Source organism: Lontra canadensis, unplaced genomic scaffold (assembly GCF_010015895.1).
Source record: "Lontra canadensis isolate GAN:19392208 unplaced genomic scaffold, GSC_riverotter_1.0 scaffold148, whole genome shotgun sequence".
Lineage (NCBI taxonomy): Eukaryota > Metazoa > Chordata > Mammalia > Carnivora > Mustelidae > Lontra > Lontra canadensis.
In genome coordinates, this window is record NW_022631142.1 from 2,766,756 (window position 1) to 2,788,409 (window position 21,654).

Genomic DNA, 21,654 nt, shown 5'->3' on the forward strand with positions numbered 1-21,654 from the left:
TGGTGATGACTGTAATTCAAAGTGAGGATGATGGGGGAGAGCTGAGATGAAGACTCACTGCTCAGGGAGTACAGATGGGAGGGCAATTGTGTGGGGCTGGGTGGGGCTGGGTGGGACTGGGAAAGCCTGGAGGAGGTGGTAGCATTTAGGCTGGGGCCAGGCCTCCCACAACCTGTGATGGGAACCTGCAGAGCACGGGAAGGGAAAGGGACACTTGTGGGGTAACTCCGCATGGCAGAGGTGGCAAAGAACTGTGCACGGCGCTCAGCAGGTTTGGACTCTCATTCTGCTAAACCGGCCACGGATGACTTCATTTCGAGTAAGTTCCGCCATGACATTCAGCAGGTGTGTTAACACATTTTCTAAGGCATGCGTAGATGTCCGCTGAAGAAGGATTCAGGATACCTGTTCTGCCATATAGATGACATCACTGAAAGTCTCAAGTAGTTTTTTCAAGAAGGGAACACGGTGGCGCCTGGGTGGTGCAGTGGGTTAAGCATCCAGGCACAGGACGTGATCTCAGGGTCTTGCGTTCGAGCCCTATGTTGGGCTCCACACTCAATGGGGAGTCTGCTTGAGATTCTCTCTCTTCCTTTCCCTCCCCCTGCCCCTCCCCCAGCTCTCTGTCTCTCTCTTATAAATACATTAAAAAAAAAAAAACAACAAAAAACGGAAGGGCACATGGATGCTATACTCCGGGACATCTGACATGCTTACCCCTGCCAGCCTGTCGTCTGGAGCCCGCAGGATCCCTGGCTGGGATTCAGACTCTTGTATCTCAGCCTCTTTAGCTCAGAGATTCGCAGACACTGCTCCCCTGCGGTCCAGCAGTCATGAGAGGAGGAGAGTGAGGCCAGCCCGAGTGATTGCTCCCAGCGCGTGTTTTGCTTTTGGAGACCTGGAGACTGTCAGATTCTTTCTTCAAATCTGAGATTCAGTAACTTCACCAAGACCTAGTCCCAGTGTCGATTGTTCCTATATCAAAATTTCTGTAATACTGCTATATTCTGAAGATTTGTGTCCCCCCGGATTCATACCCTGAATCGTAAAGCCCAGCATGATACTGTTAGGGTAGGACTGGGGGGAATGTTCAATGAGGGACCCCTTGGGAATGAGATTAATGCTGTTATAAAAGAGGCCTGAGAGAGCTAGCTTGCCCCCTTCCCCTGGGGGGAGGATACAAGCAGTCTGCTGCCCCAGAAGACAGCCCTCACCCGACCTTGGTGACACCCTGATCTCAGCTTTCAGGCTCCAGAACCCTAAGAAATGTTTCTACTGTCTATAGGCCACCCAGTCTGTGGCATTTTTGTTAAAGTGGCCTGAACAACTAAGGCAAATACAGTATCCTCTTCTGGTCTAAGATTTAATTCTTCTTCTCTTAAATTTCAGGAACATTCTCTTCAGTTGCCTTGATCATCTTTCCCTTGTATTTCGTCCTACTCTCTAACTCAGGAAGTAGAATTTTGGGTGTCTTGTATACCCTGTTCTTCATAGCTGTTATCTTCTCTATAACTATTTTTTTTTATTCTTAAAAAAATTTTTAAAGACTTTATTTATTTGAGAGAGAGAGAGAACATTAGCAGGGTTAGGTGCAGAGGGAGAGGGAGAAGCAGACTCCCCGCTGAGCAGAGAGCCCAACCTGGGACTTGATCCCAGGACCCTGAAATCATGTCCTAAGCTGAAGGCAGAAGCTTAACTGACTGAGCCAGCCAGGCGCCCCTCTGTAACTATTTTTAAAATCCGTTCTTGTCTATTTCATTTTGTAGTTTTTCTCAAGCTCTCTCCTCTGACCCGATTCTTCTTAAACTGGGTTTAATACTGCGCCAGTTTCTCAGCTCTCGCCTGTTTCCATTTGTCCACACTCCCCTCTGGATCTCAGGGAGCCAGAAGCCCGGAGGCCGCATTCTGATTAGGTTTTGCCACTGGAAAGCACTGGTGGGAACTTAGAAGGTGGGCAGAAGTAAGAAGCCATTTTTTTTCACTGCTGGCTGGAGAGATTGCTGGGGACCAGGTCCCGTGGCTGTGCTGCTATCACCAGCCAAGGCAATGGGAGGCTTCTGCTCAGAGACAGCGATGTTGCCTCCACTGGTCAACAGGGAGTGTGGCTCATGGGTGCCAACTCAGGGTCACATCCCCTCTTCTATTTGTTTTCCCAGCCTCTTCAACATTTTGTAACAAACCCTCTTCATTAGTTCCTTCTCTGTTTTAAATAGAGATCTGGAGCCAATGTAGTTCTCCTAATTGAACGCTGACTGCTACAATTACCATCATTATCCCTTTGCTGCTTACATGGCTTTAGCTCCGAAACGGTTTGCTTTCTTGCTTCCGTTTCTTTTCTTAGCGCTGGCAGCTCAGTGTTCATCTTCTGTGCCTTATAATTTTTTCTTTAAATCCTTGTATCTCTCCTCTGAGCTCTTTTTAAGAGATAACCATGAGTCGCGATTCTTGTCTTCTTTCACTTCTCTTGCAACATATGTTGTGTATCCGCCTCATTTTTCTGTTGTTTTTTTTTTTCCCCCCTCCATTTCTTTCAGTCTCTGGTTACAGTTCCCTACAGTACAGCGGCTCCCAAACTTTGGCATGATCAAAATCACCTGGAGGGCTTGTTAAAATACAGATTCATGGGTCCTAAGCCCAGCATTTCTTTCTTTTTTTTAAAAGATTTTATTTATTTACTTGACAGAGATCACAAGTGGTCAGAGAGGCAGGCAGAGAGGGGGAAGCAGGCTCCCTGCTGAGTAGAGACCCTGATGCGAGGCTCAATCCCAGGACCCTGGTATCATGACCCGAGCCGAAGGCAGAGGCTTTAACCCACTGAGCTACCCAGGTGCCCCAAGCCCAGCATTTCTGATTCAACAGATCTGCAGTTGGGATAGGAGATCTGCATTTCTAACAAGTTCTCAGGGGAGGGGCTGCGGCCGCTGTTGCAGGGACCCCACTCCAAGAAGCACAGCTCCAAGTGGATTGTTGCTGGGGACCCACCCGGACCTCTCTCACCAAGCCAGTGCACCCATCTGCCACAGCTGCTCTGAGTATTTGAGGCTCATGGCTCACAGATGCCCTTTTTCCTGACAAGTTTCCTCAACGGCAGCTCTGCCACCCAGAAATTCCTGAGAGATTATGTTCCCCTGAGGGTGACCGATGATAGATGCATTTGTCCAACAAAGTCCTGGTCCCTTGCCTCTAGGTGAGAGTATACCTACCACTCAGGGGCCATTCATGATCCAGAGCTCCTTATGGGATCAGGCTGGGGCTCCAGCTGAAGCCGTATCTTTTTCTTCTTTTTTAAAGATTTATTTATTTATTTTAGTGGGGAGGGCCAGAGGGAGAGAATCTTCAAGCAGACTTCCTGCCGAGCGTGGAGCCCAATGTGGGGCTCCATCCCACGACCCTGAGATCACAACCTGAAGGGAAACCAGGAGTTGGACGCTCAACTGACTAAGCCACCCAGGTGCCCCCGAAGCCATATCTTTGGTTAACTTTTTCCCCTTGCCTCATCCTGCTTCCCAAGAGCACTTACTCAATAAAGCACTCCTACAAGAGTCCCTACTTCAGGCTGTTTCTGGAGAAACTGACCTAAAGCAGTCCCCTTCTGGGTCTTTTCTGATCACTCTTTAACAGGGCTTATTTTTTGCTGGGAACAGAGTGTAGAAGGATGAGGAGGAGTCAGCTGGGGCAATCTGCAACTTTCATTTAGATTAGCTGTCTTAAATACCTTCGTATTAAGTTTATTACCTCCTTTGCAATGGGGCTGCTAGAAATCCCCTTCAGTCACACGCTCTCTGCTTCGATTGCCTTCTTACCACCTGCCATGCAGAAGCTCTAACTCCCAATGTGACTGTGTTTGGAGAGATGGCCTGGAGGTAGTGATTAAGGTTAGATGAGGTCAGGCTAGGCCACTGATACTAGAGGATCAGTGTCCATTTAAGTAAAGACACCATAGAGGGGTGCCTGAGTGGCTCAGTTAGTTAAGTGTCTGATTTTGGCTCAGGTCATGATCTTAGGGTCCTGGGATCAAGCCCTGGGTCAAGGTCCCTGTTCAGCAGGAAGTCTGCTTGTCCTTCTCCCTCTCCTCTGTTCCCCCAACCCTGCTCACACTCTAATAAAATATTTTAAAAAAGAAAAAAGGGACCTCAGAGAGCTCTCTGCCCCACTCTGTACAAAGAAGAGGTCATGTGAGCACATAGGGAGACGGTGCTCATCTCCAACCTAAGAAGAGAGGTCTCACAGGAAACCAACCACACTGGCACCCTGATCTTGGCCTTTCAGTCTCCAGAACTGTGAGAAAATAAATGTCTGCTGTTGAGGCGCCCTAGCCTGTGTTATTGTTACAGCAGGCTAAGCTAAGACGCCCTCCAGCAGGCTTCCTCCAGCGGTCCCCTTTACTGTGTCTTCCTGTCTCTCCTTCAGCTCCATCTCCCCTGCCATTCTGAGTTAGTAACCTCTGGGGACATTCCCCCTCCTCTGAAGCTACCTGCAGGCTGAGAAAGCTTCAGTCTAATAAAAAAAATTGTTTAAGTGGCCTTCATGTCTGTGACACGTTCAAGAAAGTCTCTAGTTCTGGGAGAGCATAGCAGTTCTCAGCTTCCTTTTCACCAAAATCCTGATGTCATAGGACTTAGTGAAAATCCTTTCTCGTTACAGATGAAATTCTTTTTTCTTTCTTTTTATAATTCTTTTGTTGTGAGTAGTGAGTCTTGAGAAAGGGGATGGAGTAAAAATCCCTTTACCATCTTTAACCAGAAGTATCCATCCTATATTTATATATGATTAATATCTCTTGATAAAGTACGATATTTAATGTCTATATATATGCTTTCTAATGTACAAATGCATAGTCATTTCCAGCTTCCTGCCCTGAAGAAGCATTGCTATCAATCTTTGTTCATTTGTCATTTATCTAATTATTGCATTAGAATATATTTAGAAATAGAATTTGTGTCCAAAGCTATGTGTATGCTTAAAACTGCATACTGCCACATGTTATTTTTTAGAAGGCTTGCTACAGCTACAAAAGTCTGTTGGAGCATCACCTAGAAGGTGAAGTCCCCAAAGGATGCCCCCCACAGAGTGGCATTCCTGAGACAGGGCTCCTAACAGCAAAGTTTTTTTTAAAAGTTTATACAGGGACCCCTGGGTGGCTCAGTCAGTTAAGCATCTGCCTCCAGCTCAGGTCAGGATTTCAGGGTCCTGTCAGGCTCCCTGCTTCTCCGTCTCCCTCTGCCCCTACACCCCCAACTTGTGCGCTCTCTCTCTAATAAATAAAATCTTAAAAAAAAAAAAAAAGTAAAAACTTGATACAAGGCACCGTGGTAGGCACTGGCCCACAGTAAGTGATCCAAAAATGTATATTTTATTAGCAAGCTTTAGTAAAAACTCCTCAAGGATAAATAGTATAAAGAGAGAACAATGCGTCAACACATCTTAACTGAAAATCTACTATGCGCAAGGCACCTGTTTTAAGGCCTGAGATTACGGTCAGAAGCAAAAGCAACAAACATTGCCTGCCCTTTGGGAATTTACCTTCTAGTGAGGGAAAGAGACAATAAACACAAAATACATGATAAAGAAGAACAAAAATGTGTTAGTAATAAGTAGGGCCATCTCTAAAAGGTTGTGGGAGCTGAAGGTGATTCAATCAATTGAGCCCCTACCCAAGATACTCACACTTGAAAGGAGACTGCACTGACCTCATCTCTCACAGCACGCTTGGGATATGATTAAAGGGAAAAAAATCTCAGCTGGATTTTAGTGGTAGTGAGAAGAGAGAAGTAAGGTACCAGAAGCCCTGCAGCACAGGAACTAGGGTGGCCAGTCCCAGAACAAAGGAGAAAAACAACCCAGGAAGGAAGACTGAATGTTTATGTTGCAATGGTGTGTGTGGGTGGAGAATGGCCAGGGTGATGAGAAGGCCTCACTGAGACTTTGTGTAAGGATCTGAAGTACCCAAGGAAGCTAGCTGTACAGATAGGTAAGGAAAAGAGCCCGCCAGGCAGAGGAGGCAAACTCAGAAGTCTCAATCACAGAGCACACACAGCCCAACGGGAGTCAGGAGTCAGTGGGTAGGTGGAGATAAATCCAAATGAGGGATAGAGGAGACCAAGGAAGCTGACTAGGGACAGATGAGACTTTAAAAAGATGATGGGGTTTAGCAGTGAAGAAAAAAAGAAAAAAGATAAAGCCACATATTATGGTACCTATTGCTTGAAACTTGGTGAGGTTTTTAGAAGGTGAAATAAATTTTTAAAGTCCAGGAAAATGAAGGCTAAAGAACGCTGTTTTTAAATATCATAAATGGTATTATAAGCACTACGCTGATGACTTGTCCTCTGCATCCACAGGAGACAGACACAGAGAAAAAAGACTTAAGAGATAATTTACTAGGCCTGAGCCAAAGAGATCAATCAGACAGCCCCTGGAGATCCTTCCAGCAATCTGCGAGCCTTAACACTGTTTCTTACACAAAGAATCATTGACATTTCAGTTTAGGAAGTTGGCCAAAAGAAAATCCTTAGCATTTCATTTTATTGAACATGAACACAATTGCTCTAAGTCACCTTCCTTCTCAAAAGCCTTAAATGGCTCCAATGTTAAGGGAAAATATTTGAAAGCATTAAAAGCTCTCTGTGATCTGGCTGTAATGTACGGTTTTAGTCTTATTCTTTGCCCTTGTCTGACTTAAATACTCATCACTCCCCAAATGTGTTTGATGAGAGAGTCCTCCTCCTCCTCTTCATGTCTTCGGTCACACCAACATTGCTCTTGAAATACCTTTCTTACTCTCCTCTGTTTATCTAAAACCTACCGTTCTAAGAGTAAATTTGTGCAACAAATCTTGGTAAGTGGTTTATCAGGAAGTATTAAGAACCTTAAAACTGTTCCTGACTTTGACCAACTCCCCTCTGGGAGTCTCCTCTAAGGACATCTCTGAGGGGCAGGCAGAGATTTACACACAAAGATACCCTCAGTAGCATTATTGATTTTTATTTTTCTATTATGAAGAATGTCAAGCGAACACAGAGGTGGGTGCAGTGAAGTCCCGTAGACCCACCATCCAGATCTAACCATTTATTGCCATACTTGTTTCAACCAATACCTTTTCCCTTAAAACATCTGCTTATTTTAAAGCAAATCCCAAATATGAGGACATTTTACCCCTATATACTTCGATATGCATCTCTGAAAAATATGAGCATTTTTTTTAGCTAAGCTTAATGCCAGTAACACAGCTAGCAAAATGAACAGTAACACCCAATCCATAAGCATATTTCCCCAAATATCTTTAAAATGTCTTATTTTCAGCTGTTTTGCTCAAATCCGCATCCAAATAACATCCACACATGGCAGGTGGCTATTAGGGTCCTTAAAGTCTTTTTGAATCTAGAGTGGGCCCCTTCCTTAATTAATTGCCATTTTTCACGCCACTGACTTGTTGAGGAAACCAGGTCACTTGTTCTTAGGGTAAGCCACAGTCTAGATTTGTCTGTGAATCAGTCGGGATAGGCCAAGTTATAGCCCAAATTTCACTGGCTTAAAACAACAACACTGTGTTTTTCCTTCTTTCTGTCCATCTCACATTGAGAGGGGTCTGCTCCCTGCTATCATCAGGTTTGTCTCCAGACCCAGACGGGTGAGGCGGCTACCGTGCAGAACATCATTGCTGGTCATCGTGACAGAGAAAGAAAAGAGCTTTGAAGGCTCTCGTGTAGACCTAGCTACCCCTTTCCCCTCATCTCATTGCCCACAGTTGGTCATATGGCCCTACCCAAAGAAGGCCAGGAGGTCTATCTCACCATGTGCAGGAAAGGTACAGATCTGGCCATTTCGGTGAGTTACAAAATGGCTACTAGTCTATTTGCTGCCCTGTGGTGTCATTTTACTTGTTTTTCTGTCCCTTGTATTTCCTGAAAAATGGAAGTTAACTCTAGAACTTGATGCAACTCGGGCTCAGTAATTCTGGCAGAAGGACTTCAGAGGCTAGCCCGAGTGCTTCATAGGGCATCACATCAGGAGCATAGAATGATTAACTGCAGTGGATTGTAGCAGCAATAGACGCTGCCTCCATGGCCTCCCATCATATATATGCATATACAAAGACAATGAGAGGGAGGCAGAGAGGGAGAGAGACTGACTGTGAGAAACTGGCTCAAAGGAGTATGAAGTCTGGCAAGTGCAAAATCTGTAGGGTTGGCTGACAGGCTGGAGAGCTGTTGTGCAAGTCTGAGCGCGGTCTACTGGCAGAATTCCTTCTTGTCCAGGAAAGGCCAATTTTTGTTCTATTAAGGTCTTCACCTGATGGAATGGAGGGCAATCTGCTTTACTCGAAGTCCATCCATTTATATGGACATTGGGGAGGGTATGTGCTATGGTGAGTGCTGTGAAATGTGCAAGCCTGATGATTCACAGACCTGTACCCCTGGGCAAATAATACATTATATGTTCATTTTTTAAAAAGTCCACCCATTTAAATGTTAATCTTATCCCCAGAATACCCCATACATAAACATTCAGAATGTCTGAACAAACTCCTGGGCACTGTGGCCCAGTTGATGTAACACATAAAATTAACTATCACGAACTAAACTATCACACACTTTCACTAAGATTATGTTATGGGTTGAACTATGTCTCCAAAAAGACATGTTGAAGTCTTCATCCTTGGTACCTGTGAATGTGACCTTACCTGAAAATATGATTGTTACAGATGGAACTAGTTATGACGAGGCCATACTGGAGTAGGGTGGGCCCTAATTCAATATGACTGATGTCTTCATGAGAGGAGAAGATACATAGAAACAGATATGCACAGAGGGAAGATGATGTGAAGACACACACAGAGAATGCCATGTGATGACAGAGGCAGACCCTGGAGCTACAGGGCCACTAGCCCAGGAATGTCAAGGACTGCCAGCAACTCCAGAAGCTGAGAGAAAGCCATGGAACAGATTCTCCCTGAGAACCTCTAGTAGGAACAAACCCCGTCAATACCTTGATTTCTGAGTTCTAGGCTCTGAAACTATGAGACAATAAATTTCTATTATTTGAAGCCACCAGGTTTGTAGTACATTATGGCAGCCCTAAGAAACTAATATGAACCACATAGATGAAATACCACGTTTAATGCCACGGTTTCTTGTGTACTTATCTTATCAACTTGTGATAAAGTTAGGTTCATGCATTTGTCTGTTTTCAATATTCTGGACTTTCTTTTTTGTTTTAATTTTTGGCTATATTAGTTATTTGTGTTTCTAAAAGTTAAGGTATATAAAGTATTTTCAGAAAAGCTTTATTTTCGCCTAATCTGTCCTATCCTGTTCTTTACCTCCCGAACATATACCAAAAAAAAAAACAACTAATGTTAATAATGGTTGGATGTGGAAAGTCAGATTATGGTTTTTTTTTTTCCTAATTCTTCTCTGAGATTTTCAAATCAAGGCAAAAATTAAATTAAAAGAAAAAAATAAATTTTTTTGGACAAGGCCCAGTTCAAGTTCCATGGCCTCCATGAAACCTTCCCATAAATCCTTTCTCTTTTCTGAACACATACATTTACTGTCTATGTCGCTCACTTAGCCCTCTTCATCAATCAATCAATAAATAAAAAGTTAATGCACTGAACCTGAAAAAAATTAATGCACTGACATCTGAAGAGCACCTTGTGAGATGCTGGGAGGACACAATGCATTTATCAGTTAAGTTTTCATATATAGTCATTTCCTTTATTAGGCTGTATGAGAGCTTTCTTACAGCCCATATGGTGGCCATCACTCCTCACTAATGAACCAAATTCCTTCACAGAAAATGTTGAAGAGAAAAAAAAACTGAAACAGATTGATACAAATCCCTTTAATAAAAGCATATCAATGACAACTTCATGTTTAAATAAATATATTGTTAAAAAAATCATGCAAGAGTATTTGGTTATAATTACTAAGAAAGATTTGAGACTGCTAGTCCCTCTGCAGAAACACTATGCACAGATGCAAAATGATCAAAGGCTGATATAATCATGAATCTCAAATAAGTGGCGTGGCCATCTCGTGTCTGCAAAGGAAAAATCAGTATGGAAGCATTTAGCAATTCTAGTTAACTTGTTAAACAGCAGTTAGCAGAAGAAAGGGTTTGATGCAAAAATGATATCCTAAATATATAATATATAAGATATAATATTCAGTAGAGAAGACACCTGAGTATAACAGTAACGCTGGATGATGTATCATCAGGCAAATATCAGCATTGGTTTGATGAAAAATAACGGGTGGAACTAAAAATCGCAACTTTACATTTCTGATTAATTTTTTAAAAGTGTCTTTCTAAAGTATTTTTCATGTTAGGAGACTTCCTTTGTTTGAGGATTCTTCTAACTATACTACTCTGAAACATTATTATACTTTTACATTTGTATAATTTCTCTGGAAAGCAATTTGGCAATATATATAAGCAGCTATAAATATGTCTACCCTGATGGACCCAGTAATTTTATTCCTTGAAATTTAATCATAGAGAATAATTTAAAAGGTGAAGATCATGGTAGTGAGAACATGCGTAAGATGTCCCCTGTAGTATTACTTATAATGACAGAGGGAGGAAAAGTGAAATTAGTGAACATTTGTCTATTTTTACACATTTCATTTTTTAAAATTATAATTATGAACTTATAATATTGGTTAAAAAGATACAAAATTCTTCACTTTTTACTATTAAACTATGTGATACATACTGACAAGAAGAAGAAAATAAGTGTAATAAAAGCTCTTGTGGCAGGGTAATAAAATCATGGGTGACTTCCAGCTGCCCACTCCCCCTTACTGTTTTCCAAATGTTCTATAATGTTCTATTATGTTGTTGATTCACAGTGAGTCCTAAAACAAAATACTTAGCAGAGGATTACTAATCATAACCCATTAATAAACATGGAGAAAAACAGGCAGATAAAATTCAGCCTAATTAATCATTTTCTGGCCCCACTGGCCTCTCCAGTCGCTGGGCACATTTGGGTGGCGGAGAAGATAATTAATAGCATTCAAAAACTTCCTACAGAATCTTCTGAAGCACAGATTTCATAGCAGTGCCTGGTTAAGTTGTGAAGAAGGAAACTTAATGGACAAGGTTCCTCTTTAAGCCTCATTTACAGAAATCTTAAACAAACACTACCACCTAAAAAAAAAAAAAAAGCCCACACATTCAGTTGTTTCACTTTTTTGTGTTTGTCTAAAACCAGGGCCTGATTAACTAGCAGGAACAGAGGAACCCCTGATGAGGCAGCAGCTTCCTCATCAACAGGCATTCATTCCACTTGACAAGCAAAGCCCAATGGAATGTTGTCGAAAAATGCTGGTTCTCTTTCCACCTCATCTCTCTTTGGCTTATTTGTTGCTGATCCTATGCTCCAGTTCCCCTTCTGTGAATCTCCCTTGTCCTTTCATGCTCAAATTAACATCCGATTTTGGCATCTCAACCTTTTTTGATTCCTATTCTAAAAGGCCTACAGAATCAAATGAATGAAAGCACAGCTAGTAAACACTTCTAAAAAAACGAACAAAATAAAAACAAGTAAGTGAATTGTTTTACCCTTGCTGTTAGTCTATGACAGATAAAGGCCTAGTTGATGCATGCTTTATTTAAACTGTAGTATCATTGAGAATGACCTTCTCCATGGGTTATTATATACAGAACCTATAATACATCACAATAATACAAATTATTAACTTTATGACTGAGGAGATAGATTTAAAACGTAAACACGTTGCGCTGACTAAAGATAATGTTTATCTCTACAAAGTATGTTGGCTTACCATAATTTCTTCATTTTGAAGCTGCCCCTCTGTGTGGACTAGATCTAAACCAGAAATTTAACAGAAATGAGTTAGGATTCAAAATACATGAGGACAGCTACTGAAATTTAGGCTCAGCAAAACATGATGTCTGGTAAACTACAGTTAGATCAGACTTACCAGGGGTTGGGGGTTAAAATTCAATATCAAAATAGGAATATTTGATGTAAAAGGCATGAAAGATAAACTGTGAGCTCTAAAACATCTGTAGTGAGTATAAACAAAAGGAAATGTAAATCAGAGTAAAGGAATATAAAGTAAGGAATTGACAAAATGTGAAAATCCCTTTTAAGGATCAAGCCACAAACAGTTATCACAGGCCTGAAAGGAGCCATCTTATTACCACTCCCATAGGTAATGACTACAGCTCAGTTTCTCACGCTGAACTTTTACTGTGACGTTGAATTATGCTGCCTGTGAATTGATCTTTCTTGGTATCCAACTTTAGAAAACATTTACTTAATATAATTTTAAAACAGATTAACTTAGTTGGTCATGAGTCATATCAAACATTCTTTTGGAAACATGAAATATTTGATTGATATAACAATAAACACTGACATTATTTAGAAATTAATTTTATTTGTATCAGAATAGTTAGTGCACATAATTTTTAAGGCACATATTACAAAAGGGATAGTCTCTGGGAAGTAAGACAGTGTATGACTTCCGGTTTCCTAACCTCTCTCAGAGGTAATGAATGGTAGTAATTCCCTGCCTGACCCTTTCTTTCCCTTCCAGTCCTGCTCCTGAGAGGCAAATGTTTCCAACTCTTTCAGTGCTTTTTCCCTAGAATTGTAACATGTTTATATTCCTTTTCTCAATTTATCAGTTTTACTGACTTTATATTATGGTAGGAGAAAATTAGGTCTCTGAAATTGATATCCTCTTCCTCCTCCTGCAACTTTTCCCTCCTGCCATCCTCTCAGTTTTGAAATCAATACTTGACAGTTACATTATTGTCTATGTAATGTTATTTACTACTGAAATAAGTATCAAATTATGATCCCATTTTCTTTCTTATGCAACTCCTCCTCTACCAGGATTTAATTATAACCTCTTCTTTCATTGCTTAGTTTAATTATGAAAAATTGGGGGTGCCTGGGTGGCTCAGTTGGTTAAGCAACTGCCTTCAACTCAGGTTGTGATGCTAAAGTCCCAGGATTGAGTTCCACATTGGGCTCCCTGCTCTGTGGGGAGCCTGCTTCTCCCTCTGACCCTCTCCCCTCTCATGCTCTCTCTGTCACTCTCAGGTAAATAAATAAAATCTTAAAAAAAAAAAAAAAAAAAGGAAAGAAAATTGGAAAATCTCACTTACATCAAAAAAGACCGATACTATTCCTGTATATACCCATCATCTTGATTTTATAATTACTAACATTTTACTATACTTGATTTATGGAATTTTTTTGCTAAAGTATTCTTTTTAAGATTTTATTTATTTATTTATTTAAGAGAGAGAGAATGAGCAGGAAGGAGGAGTGGAGGGAGAGGGAGAAGCAAACTCCCTACTAAGTAAGGAGCCAACGTGGGGCTCGATCCCAGGACCCTGGGATCATAACTTGAGCTGAAGGCAGATGGTTAATGGACAGACCCACCCAGATGCCCTTGCTAAAGTATTTTAAAGAAATCTAAGACAACATGACATTTCACCTCCAAATATTTGATTATCCATCTCTCAATAATAAGGATATTTTCTTACAAAAGCATAATACTATTATCATACCAACATTTAAAAATGCTTTAATATCATATAATACCCAGTCCACATTCCAATTTCCCAACTGTCCCCAAAATGTCTTTTTATAGTTGGTTTATTCAAATCAGAATCAAGTCTCCTTTAAGAAGGAGACTTTTGAATTGCTTTCTCTCCCCCACACACATTTTTTTCCCATGTCACTGACTTATTGAAGAGATCAGGTCAGTTTTTCTGTAGAATGTCCCACATTTTGTCATCTTACCTCCTCCTAGTTTCATTACATTTAATCCTCTATCCTCTATTTCCAATATACTGGAATTAGAGCTAAAGGCTTGATTCTATTCAAGGTTTGAGGCCTTCATCAAATGTCCAGTGAACTTTGGCTATCTTTTGTTACTTATAAATAAATCATTTGAAAACCGTGTGCACGAACCAGGCTCACTGACTAGGGCTTCAACAGAGCGACCAGGAATGAGCTAGCCTTTGTCCGTATCCATAGATCTTTATTCTGGAGCCATTCGGTTTCTCCAAAAATGTTTAGTCTCCTGGGTGGGGCTATATTCTTGATTGCTGTCATAAACATTAGAGCACAGAAGAGTGAGTTCTCACCATTAAATTTGCAGGCTTCCACTTAAATCCCCTGCTTTCAACTGCACAGCTCCCTTACTTTCTCTACTCTGTCTGGCCTCGTTGAGTTCTGAGCCTCAACACACAGTGTTCCTCATTATCCTTTGCAGGTGGTTTGCGGGAGGAAAGAGGAATCATCCAGCTTTGTGGAACAGGAGAACTTACATAGGGTCAAAACTCTGTATATAGATGTTCAACTAATTACCCTTGTTTTCCGGTCCACGTCTCTCTTGCACTTTCCCTGGTACCTTCTGCCTTCAAATTCTAGACCTTTCTGGGGTTTTGTTGGACAAACTGGCTTGCTTTACATTGCTAGTCTCCTTGGATGGCACTTAGCTACTACTCCATTCAGCGACGTTAGTTCCTTCTCTTCCATCTGCGTCCTCTCTTCCATAATATGGATTAACTCCTCACATCCTTGTTGGTCTCCTGTTTTTTTCATTATTTTCGTTTTTGTCCTTGTAAGTTTATGCCTCCTTTAATTCCTTTTCTATTATTCTGATGGTATTTGGGGAAGGAAAGGAAACAGACACACGAAGGCAACATGTTGTGTTTAGCTAGAGGCAATTCTGATGATGATATTTAAATAGTACCATTAGGAAGGGAGGAAGACAAGAAACTAATACTTATTGTCTACCATGTAGAGTTTGGTAGATGATACTATGTTCATAAAAACCTTAAATGGTGGGTTACTGTCCCCATTTTTCAGATAAGGATTCTGAAACTCAGACAAATTGAGTATTAACATGCTAACAGTTACATAACCAGAAGTGAAGCAGCAGTCTTGTATTCAAACTTGGGTTTTTCTAGGCTCTACTTAAGTCACAAGAGTCACCTTTTTTCACCAAAACGCAGCGCAATTGGAAATACAGAATCAAAGGACAATTCTCCACTCCCTCACACCCAGAGCAATGCTGGTGAAAAAGCACATACCTCTTTCAATCCATGGCTCAAAATCAACTGGCTCTTTAGATGTGGTCTTTTCAATCCTCAAGGTCCTCACTGAAGTTGGGAGTAAAAAAAATAAATAAAGTGTTAATTACCTACCTAATTTTATGTTGCTGTCCCTACATTTCCTTTTTTTTCTCTGAAAGTGTCAAGCACTGATGGGACTACACAATATACTGGGATCAGAAATACCTGGTCTGGGGGCACCTGGGTGGCTCAGTCAGTTAAGCGTCTACCCTCGGCCCAGGTTATGATCTCAGGGTCCTAGGATTGAGCCCCACATCGGGCTCTCTGCTCAGCAGGGAGCCTGCTTCCCGCCCCCCGACTGCCTGCCTCTCTGCCTACTTGTGATCTCTCCCTGTCGAATAAATAAATAAATTCTTAAAAAAAAAAAAAGAAATACCTGGTCTGAAAATCATTCACATACTCTGTTTTTCTGTAGGGCCCAACGCTAAAATGCAGTCTTGTGTCACTGTAATCTTACAAATGTTTGCAAAGCACATAATACAAAGTTAGTAGTCTTTCCGAACTTGGTTATCATCCAGAGTTTTTGTGTACTGGTAATAGTAATAATAACAGTAATCATAGTAAGAATACTGTTAGTGATCTTGGTCATAAACCTTATGGAGAAACTACTGTGAGTCAGGTATATTTACTCATTCACTCTTGACTATAATCTTCTAAGAAAAAGTATTACTAATACACTTTACTGATGAGGAAACAGGCTTACAGAAATCAGTCCCCTTAGAGAAGTCAGGCAAAGTGTTCAATGATAATAGAGCTAGTAAGGGTCAGAAACAGAATTCAAACTTAGGTGTGTTTGACTCTAGAGCCTCTACAATTAATGACAGGAGAGAGACTTAACCAGAATCCAGGCATCTTCCTTCTGCATTGTTTTTTCTCCATTATCCCTAACCCAGATCCTGCTAGAAACATTCTTCTCTTCTCTTCTCTGTTCTGTGGCCTGGGGGAGGACGCCTGTGGATTGCACCACTGGCTTCTGGTTGGATTTGGCCAATGGGAGGCACTGGGAGGAAACTGGAGGGCAGTGGCAAAGTGAGATCAGGTTGTTTTTTGCCCACTCCCTTCCTGCTTCCGTGCCCTGTCTGAGACAGTGGTTGGGTCCTTTCATGCTTACAGCCACTGCCGGGCAGGCCATTAGACACAGGCTCTAGCTCTCATTGGGCTCTGGTAACACAATTTCTGTCCCTTATCCTAGGGGTGGTAATGGCTTATTGCTGTGGCCAGTTTCAGGGCGTTCTCACCATCCTAGGTTCCCTTACCCAGACCATAATTTTGTAAATAATCCCGTCAATAAAGTCTTTTCATTTGAACCATCTGGGATGTATTCTCTCCTGCCATGATTTTTTCTAAAATATTTTATCCTTAAGTAAACACAACACAGGATCAGAATGATGTTCCAAAGGGAGAGTCCTCTCCTAAATGCCTCAGAAAATGCCATTATTAAAAGAAGAATAAAAATTATCCAATGCAAATAATCAAGGTTATCAGATTTTCAGAAAGAATTTGACAGAGAACCCAAAGCCAAATGAATCTGGAATAAAGATGTTGAAGAACCGAGTGTTCTGGCAAGCGGCTTCTTAAGTTCATAATAGGGTTTTTTGCCAAAGATTTTCACATAGTAAATTGCATGGAAATTATTATGCACTTTGGAAGGACTTCAAATTTGCAATTTTAGAGAAGCTAACTGTGCTCAAGGCAGTTAACCCATACTCCCCACACTCCCAACCCAGCCATAAAACTGGATTCCATGCTGCAAAGAAAAGTTAGTGTTTTGCCAAAGTTTACATATGTGCTCTCTGCCTATGGGAAAATGAAAAGATGATGAATATTAATGTATTATTTGCTTACCAAAGTAACTTTGGATTACAAGTCTTTCAATCCTTACGTGTTTGTGAAAACAAATAATGAACTCTTGGGGAAACATTCCTGTTGTGGTCCAAAATGTTTCTGGATTCCTATTGTTAATTTTAAAGGAAAAAGAAAAAAGAAGAGCCAAATAAAAATATTCAATCACAAAATTCTAGTGGGTAAGTATTTTCAATAAACAACCCTCGACTCTTAAGATCCCTACCTCTTCCTTCTGCCTCTAATCTCTCCCCAACTTTAATAATTCTTCTTTACTATTACCAGATACATTTTTTAAAAACACAGAAACAGAACTGATGTCACTCTCTTGTCTAAAGCCTTCAGTGGCCCCTTAGTGCCTATAAATCTGCCCGTGAAGGATGGCATTTTACAACCCTGTACGATCTGGTCACATTATTAAAGTACACTGTCTCCCGTCATGGTATGCTCTCCCGTTACTGTAGTCACATCGGGCCAATTAAGATTCTGCAAACACATCATACAGGATCATATTTCTGTGCCTTATTTAGTTCATGAATTTGACCCAAAGGCCTTTCTTCCCTTACGAGTATATTCGCTCTTTGGTCCTATCTCTCAGCCCCAACAAGTCAGAATCACTTCCTCAGGCCTCCTTTGCACTCAGAATCCATTTTTGCACTGATACTTCTCTCGTGCTTTTATGGCTCATGCTAGATGCTGAGTTCTCTGAGTCCAACCACTTTCTCTTCATTATCTTTATACCCCAGCAACTATCACATTGGCTAACCCATAGCAGACGCACAGTTAGATGCGTGTTGAAAAAAAATGCATTCAATTTTATGTCATATATATAATTAAAATACATGTAATATATATAGTACTGTCCACAGAAATAACCATTTCTATTTTAACTATACAAGCTGCTTCTTTCCTTTTTGTAGGTAAAATTTTACCTGCAGTGAAATTTAAGTATACAATTCAATGAGTTTTGACAAATGTATATACTCACATAACCATTACGCTAGGGCAACAAATATCAAGATATGTAACATTTCCATTGCTCCAGAAACTTTCCTTTTCTTTCCTTCCAGACATTTCTTACCTCCCTTAGGTAACTATTGCTCTGATTTCTGTGACCATAGACTATGCCACAATTTGGTTATTCATTCTTCTGTCTGATTATTTTGTTGGATATTTGGATTGCTTCCAGCTTTTTAGTATTATGAATAGGTTGTTATAAACATTCTTATACAAGTCTTTTGGGGACATATTTTCATTTCTCTTGGGCAATTATTAGAAATAGAATTGCTGGGTCATAGGGCAGAGGTATGTATAACTTTACAAGAAGCTGCCAGATTTCCAAAGTGATTGTACTATTTTATATTCCTACCAGCAATTTAAGAGAGTTCTAGTTGCTCCATACCCTTCCAAAACTTGCCTTTGTCAGCCCTTTTTTTTGGCTATTCTAGTAGATATAAAATGGTGTCCTACAATGATGTTCATTTGGATTTCCCTGATAACAAATGATGCTAAGCACTTTTTCATATGTATATATGAAAAAATTTTTTTTTCATAAATATGTATCAGAAGTTTTACTGACAACATAATTGATACATATCTTACATATGTATTATACTGTCTTCTTATAATAAAGTAAGCTGGAGTAAAGAAAATCTCAAAGAAGAGAAGATATATTTACTCCTCTGTACATGTATTTATTGAAAAAAATCCCACGCAGTTCAAACCCATGTTGCTCAAGGGTCACCTGTACTTTACTATGTATTCTTGTCCTTTATGAGATATATGTATTGTGAATATTTTCTTGTCTTCCCATTTTCTTACTTGTGTCTTTCAATGAGTAGAAGTTTTCTTTTTGGTGAAGTCCAGTTTTATTACCTGTTTCTTTTATGTTTAGTGATTTTTATGTCGAAGAAATCTTTGCCTACCTCACAGTTACAAAGGAACTTTCTGATGTTTTCTCCTTGAAGCTCAGTCATTTTGGCTCTGAGTGGAGATCTATGATCCATCCTGAATTAACTTTTGCGTTTGGTATGAGGTAGGGGTGGAGGTTCATTTTTATCAGTATATTTATTCAAGTATTCCAACACCATTTATTAAAAGAGTTTCCTTTTCTTACTGAGCTGCCTTGGTGTCTTTGCCTAAAATTAATGGACTATAGATGGGTAGATCTGTCCCCTTCATTTTACTCCATTGATCTGTTTCTATATCCTTAGGCTTCTGTTGAAAACTAATTGACCTTGTATATGTGGGTCTATTTCTGGGCTTTCTATTCTGTTCCATTGGTTTGTATACCTATCTTTACAAAAACACCACACATTTTGATTACTGTAAGTTATTAAGTCTTGAAATCAGATAATGTAAGCCCTCAAACTTTCTTCTTTCTCAAATTACTTTGAGTAGATTGGGCCTTTGCATTTCCACATACATTTCAGAATCAACTTGTACTTTATACTTGTAAAGTATAAAAAATGCATTTTACATGTAAAAGTTAATTGAGATTTTGATCGACACTGTACTGAATCGACAGGTTATTTTAGAGAGAAATTGGCAACTTAACAATATTGAGTTTTCCAATCATGAATGTAGTATATCTTTTCATCTACTTAGTTATTTAATTTTCCTCAGCAGCATTTTATGGTTTTCCTGTAAAGGTCTTGCATATCTTGTTAAGTTTATTCTTAACTCTCTTTATGGTTTGACTGCTATTGGAAATGGAATTTTTTAAACTTCAATTTCCAACTGTTTCCTGCTATTATATAGTAATATAACTGATTCTTGCATATTGACCTTGCTAAATGTACTTATTAGCTCTAGTAGGCTTTTTTAAAAAAATAGGTTTTGTTTTTTGTAGATTCCTATGAAACATTAATACAACCTGTAAACAAAGACAATCTTTCTTTTTTTTAAAAAATGTATTTATTTGACAGACAGAGAGTGTGCGAGCACAAGCAGGGGACGTGGCAGGCAGAGGGAGAAGCAGGCTTCCCACCGAGCAGAGAGCCCTATGTGGGGCTCGATCCCAGGAAGCTGGGATCATGACCTAAGCTGAAGGCAGAGGCTCAACCTACTGAGCCACCCAGGCAATCCCCATTTTTCTTTTTCTTTCTTTCTTTCTTTCTTTTTCTTTCTTTTCTTTCTTTTTTAAGATTTCATTTATTTATTTGACAGAGAGAGAGAGATATCACAAGTAGGCAGAGAGGCAGGCAGAGAAAGAGGGGGAAGCAGGCTCCCGCTGAGCAGAGAGCTCAATGTGGGGCTCGATCCCAGGACCCTGAGATCATGACCCGAGCCGAAGGCAGAGGCTTAACACACTGAGCCACACAGGTGCCCCTAATTTTACTCTTTCTAATCCTTATGCCTTTTATGTCTTTTTTTGGCCTTACTGCGTGGGCTAAAACCTCTAAAACAATGCTGAATAAGAGCAGTGAGAACAAACATTCTTCTTCCGTTTCCAGTCTCAGGGGGAAAGCGTTTATTATTTCACTACAAGGTGAACATGTTTAGTAGATGCCTTATCAGATTGAGGAAGTTCCCTTCTCTTCTTTATTTGCTAAAAATTATTATCATGAATGAATGTTGAATTTTGTCAAATGCTTCTTCATCTTTTGGGATGATCATGATTTCTCACCCTTCTTCTGACAATGCGGTGAATTACACTCAACCTTGCATTCCTGTGATAATGTGGTAAATATGCCAACCTCGGCATTCCCAGGATTAATTCCACTTGCTAGATTCAATTTATAAGAATTTTTGTGTTTATGGGCGCCTGGGTGCCTCAGTGGGTCAAAGTCTCTGCCTCCAGCTTGGGTCATGATCTCAGGGTCCTAGGATCAAGCCCCACATTGGGCTCTCTGCTCAGCAGGGAGCCTGCTTCCCCACCCCCTCTGCCTGCCTCTCTGCCTACTTGTGATCTCTGTCAAATAAATCAATAAAATCTTAAAAAAAAAAAAACTTAAAAAAAATTTAAAAATTAAAAAAAAATTGTGTTTATATTAATAAAGGATGCTGGTCTTTAATTTTCCTTTCTCTTTTCCATTCTTTTCTTTCTTTCCTTTCCTTCCTTTTTCTTTCCTCATAATGTCTTTTTCAGGCTTGTCGTGGTATCAGGGTCATGTTGTTCTCATGAAAAACAATTTGAGAAATGTTTCCTGCTCTGTTTGTGAAAGATTTATATTATTTTTTCCTCTAAATATTTGATAGTATTTAATTTATACAATAGATGCATGGCTATTCAAATTTTCTATTTCATCTTTTGTCATTTTTATAGGTTGAGTTTTTTAAGGAATCTGTCCACTTAAATTGTCAATTTATTAGCCTAAATTTGTTCTTTTCTTAAAAACATTTTAAAATTAAGGTATAATTGACATATAACATTTAGTTTCAGGTATATAACATAATGATTTGATATCCTAAATTTATCCTTCATAGTGACTTATTAGTCTTTTAGAAACTGTAGTGATCCTACTTTTTTCATTGCTGGTACTGGTGATTTACATTTCCTCTATTCTTTCTGGGTCAGTTTTCCTAGAGATTTAGAACTTTCAATATTTCTTTCAGATAATCAATTTTAGCTTTGTTAATTTTTTCTAATTGTCTATTTTCTATTTTATTGATTTCTGTTCTTACCTTTATTATTCACTTTCTTTGGGTATAATTTGCTCTTCCTTATCTAGCTTC

At 39.9% G+C, this 21,654-nt stretch overlaps 1 protein-coding gene across 5 annotated transcripts in view; it reads right to left on the reverse strand.

The window, feature by feature from the left end:
- Positions 1-9,827: 9,827 nt before the first annotated feature.
- The window catches only part of HSPB11 (heat shock protein family B (small) member 11), a 34,325-nt gene continuing 22,498 nt past the window's right edge, over positions 9,828-21,654 (reverse strand). For all 5 annotated transcript variants that reach the window (XM_032844128.1, XM_032844125.1, XM_032844129.1 and 2 more), the window contains 4 exons: positions 16,981-17,087; positions 15,094-15,162; positions 11,796-11,839; positions 9,828-10,044 (listed from right to left, as the gene is read on the reverse strand). In XM_032844128.1, the coding sequence (XP_032700019.1) occupies positions 9,931-10,044; positions 11,796-11,839; positions 15,094-15,162; positions 16,981-17,087 (334 nt within the window). In that variant the 3' untranslated portion in view covers positions 9,828-9,930. The remainder of the gene's footprint in view (positions 10,045-11,795; positions 11,840-15,093; positions 15,163-16,980; positions 17,088-21,654) is intronic.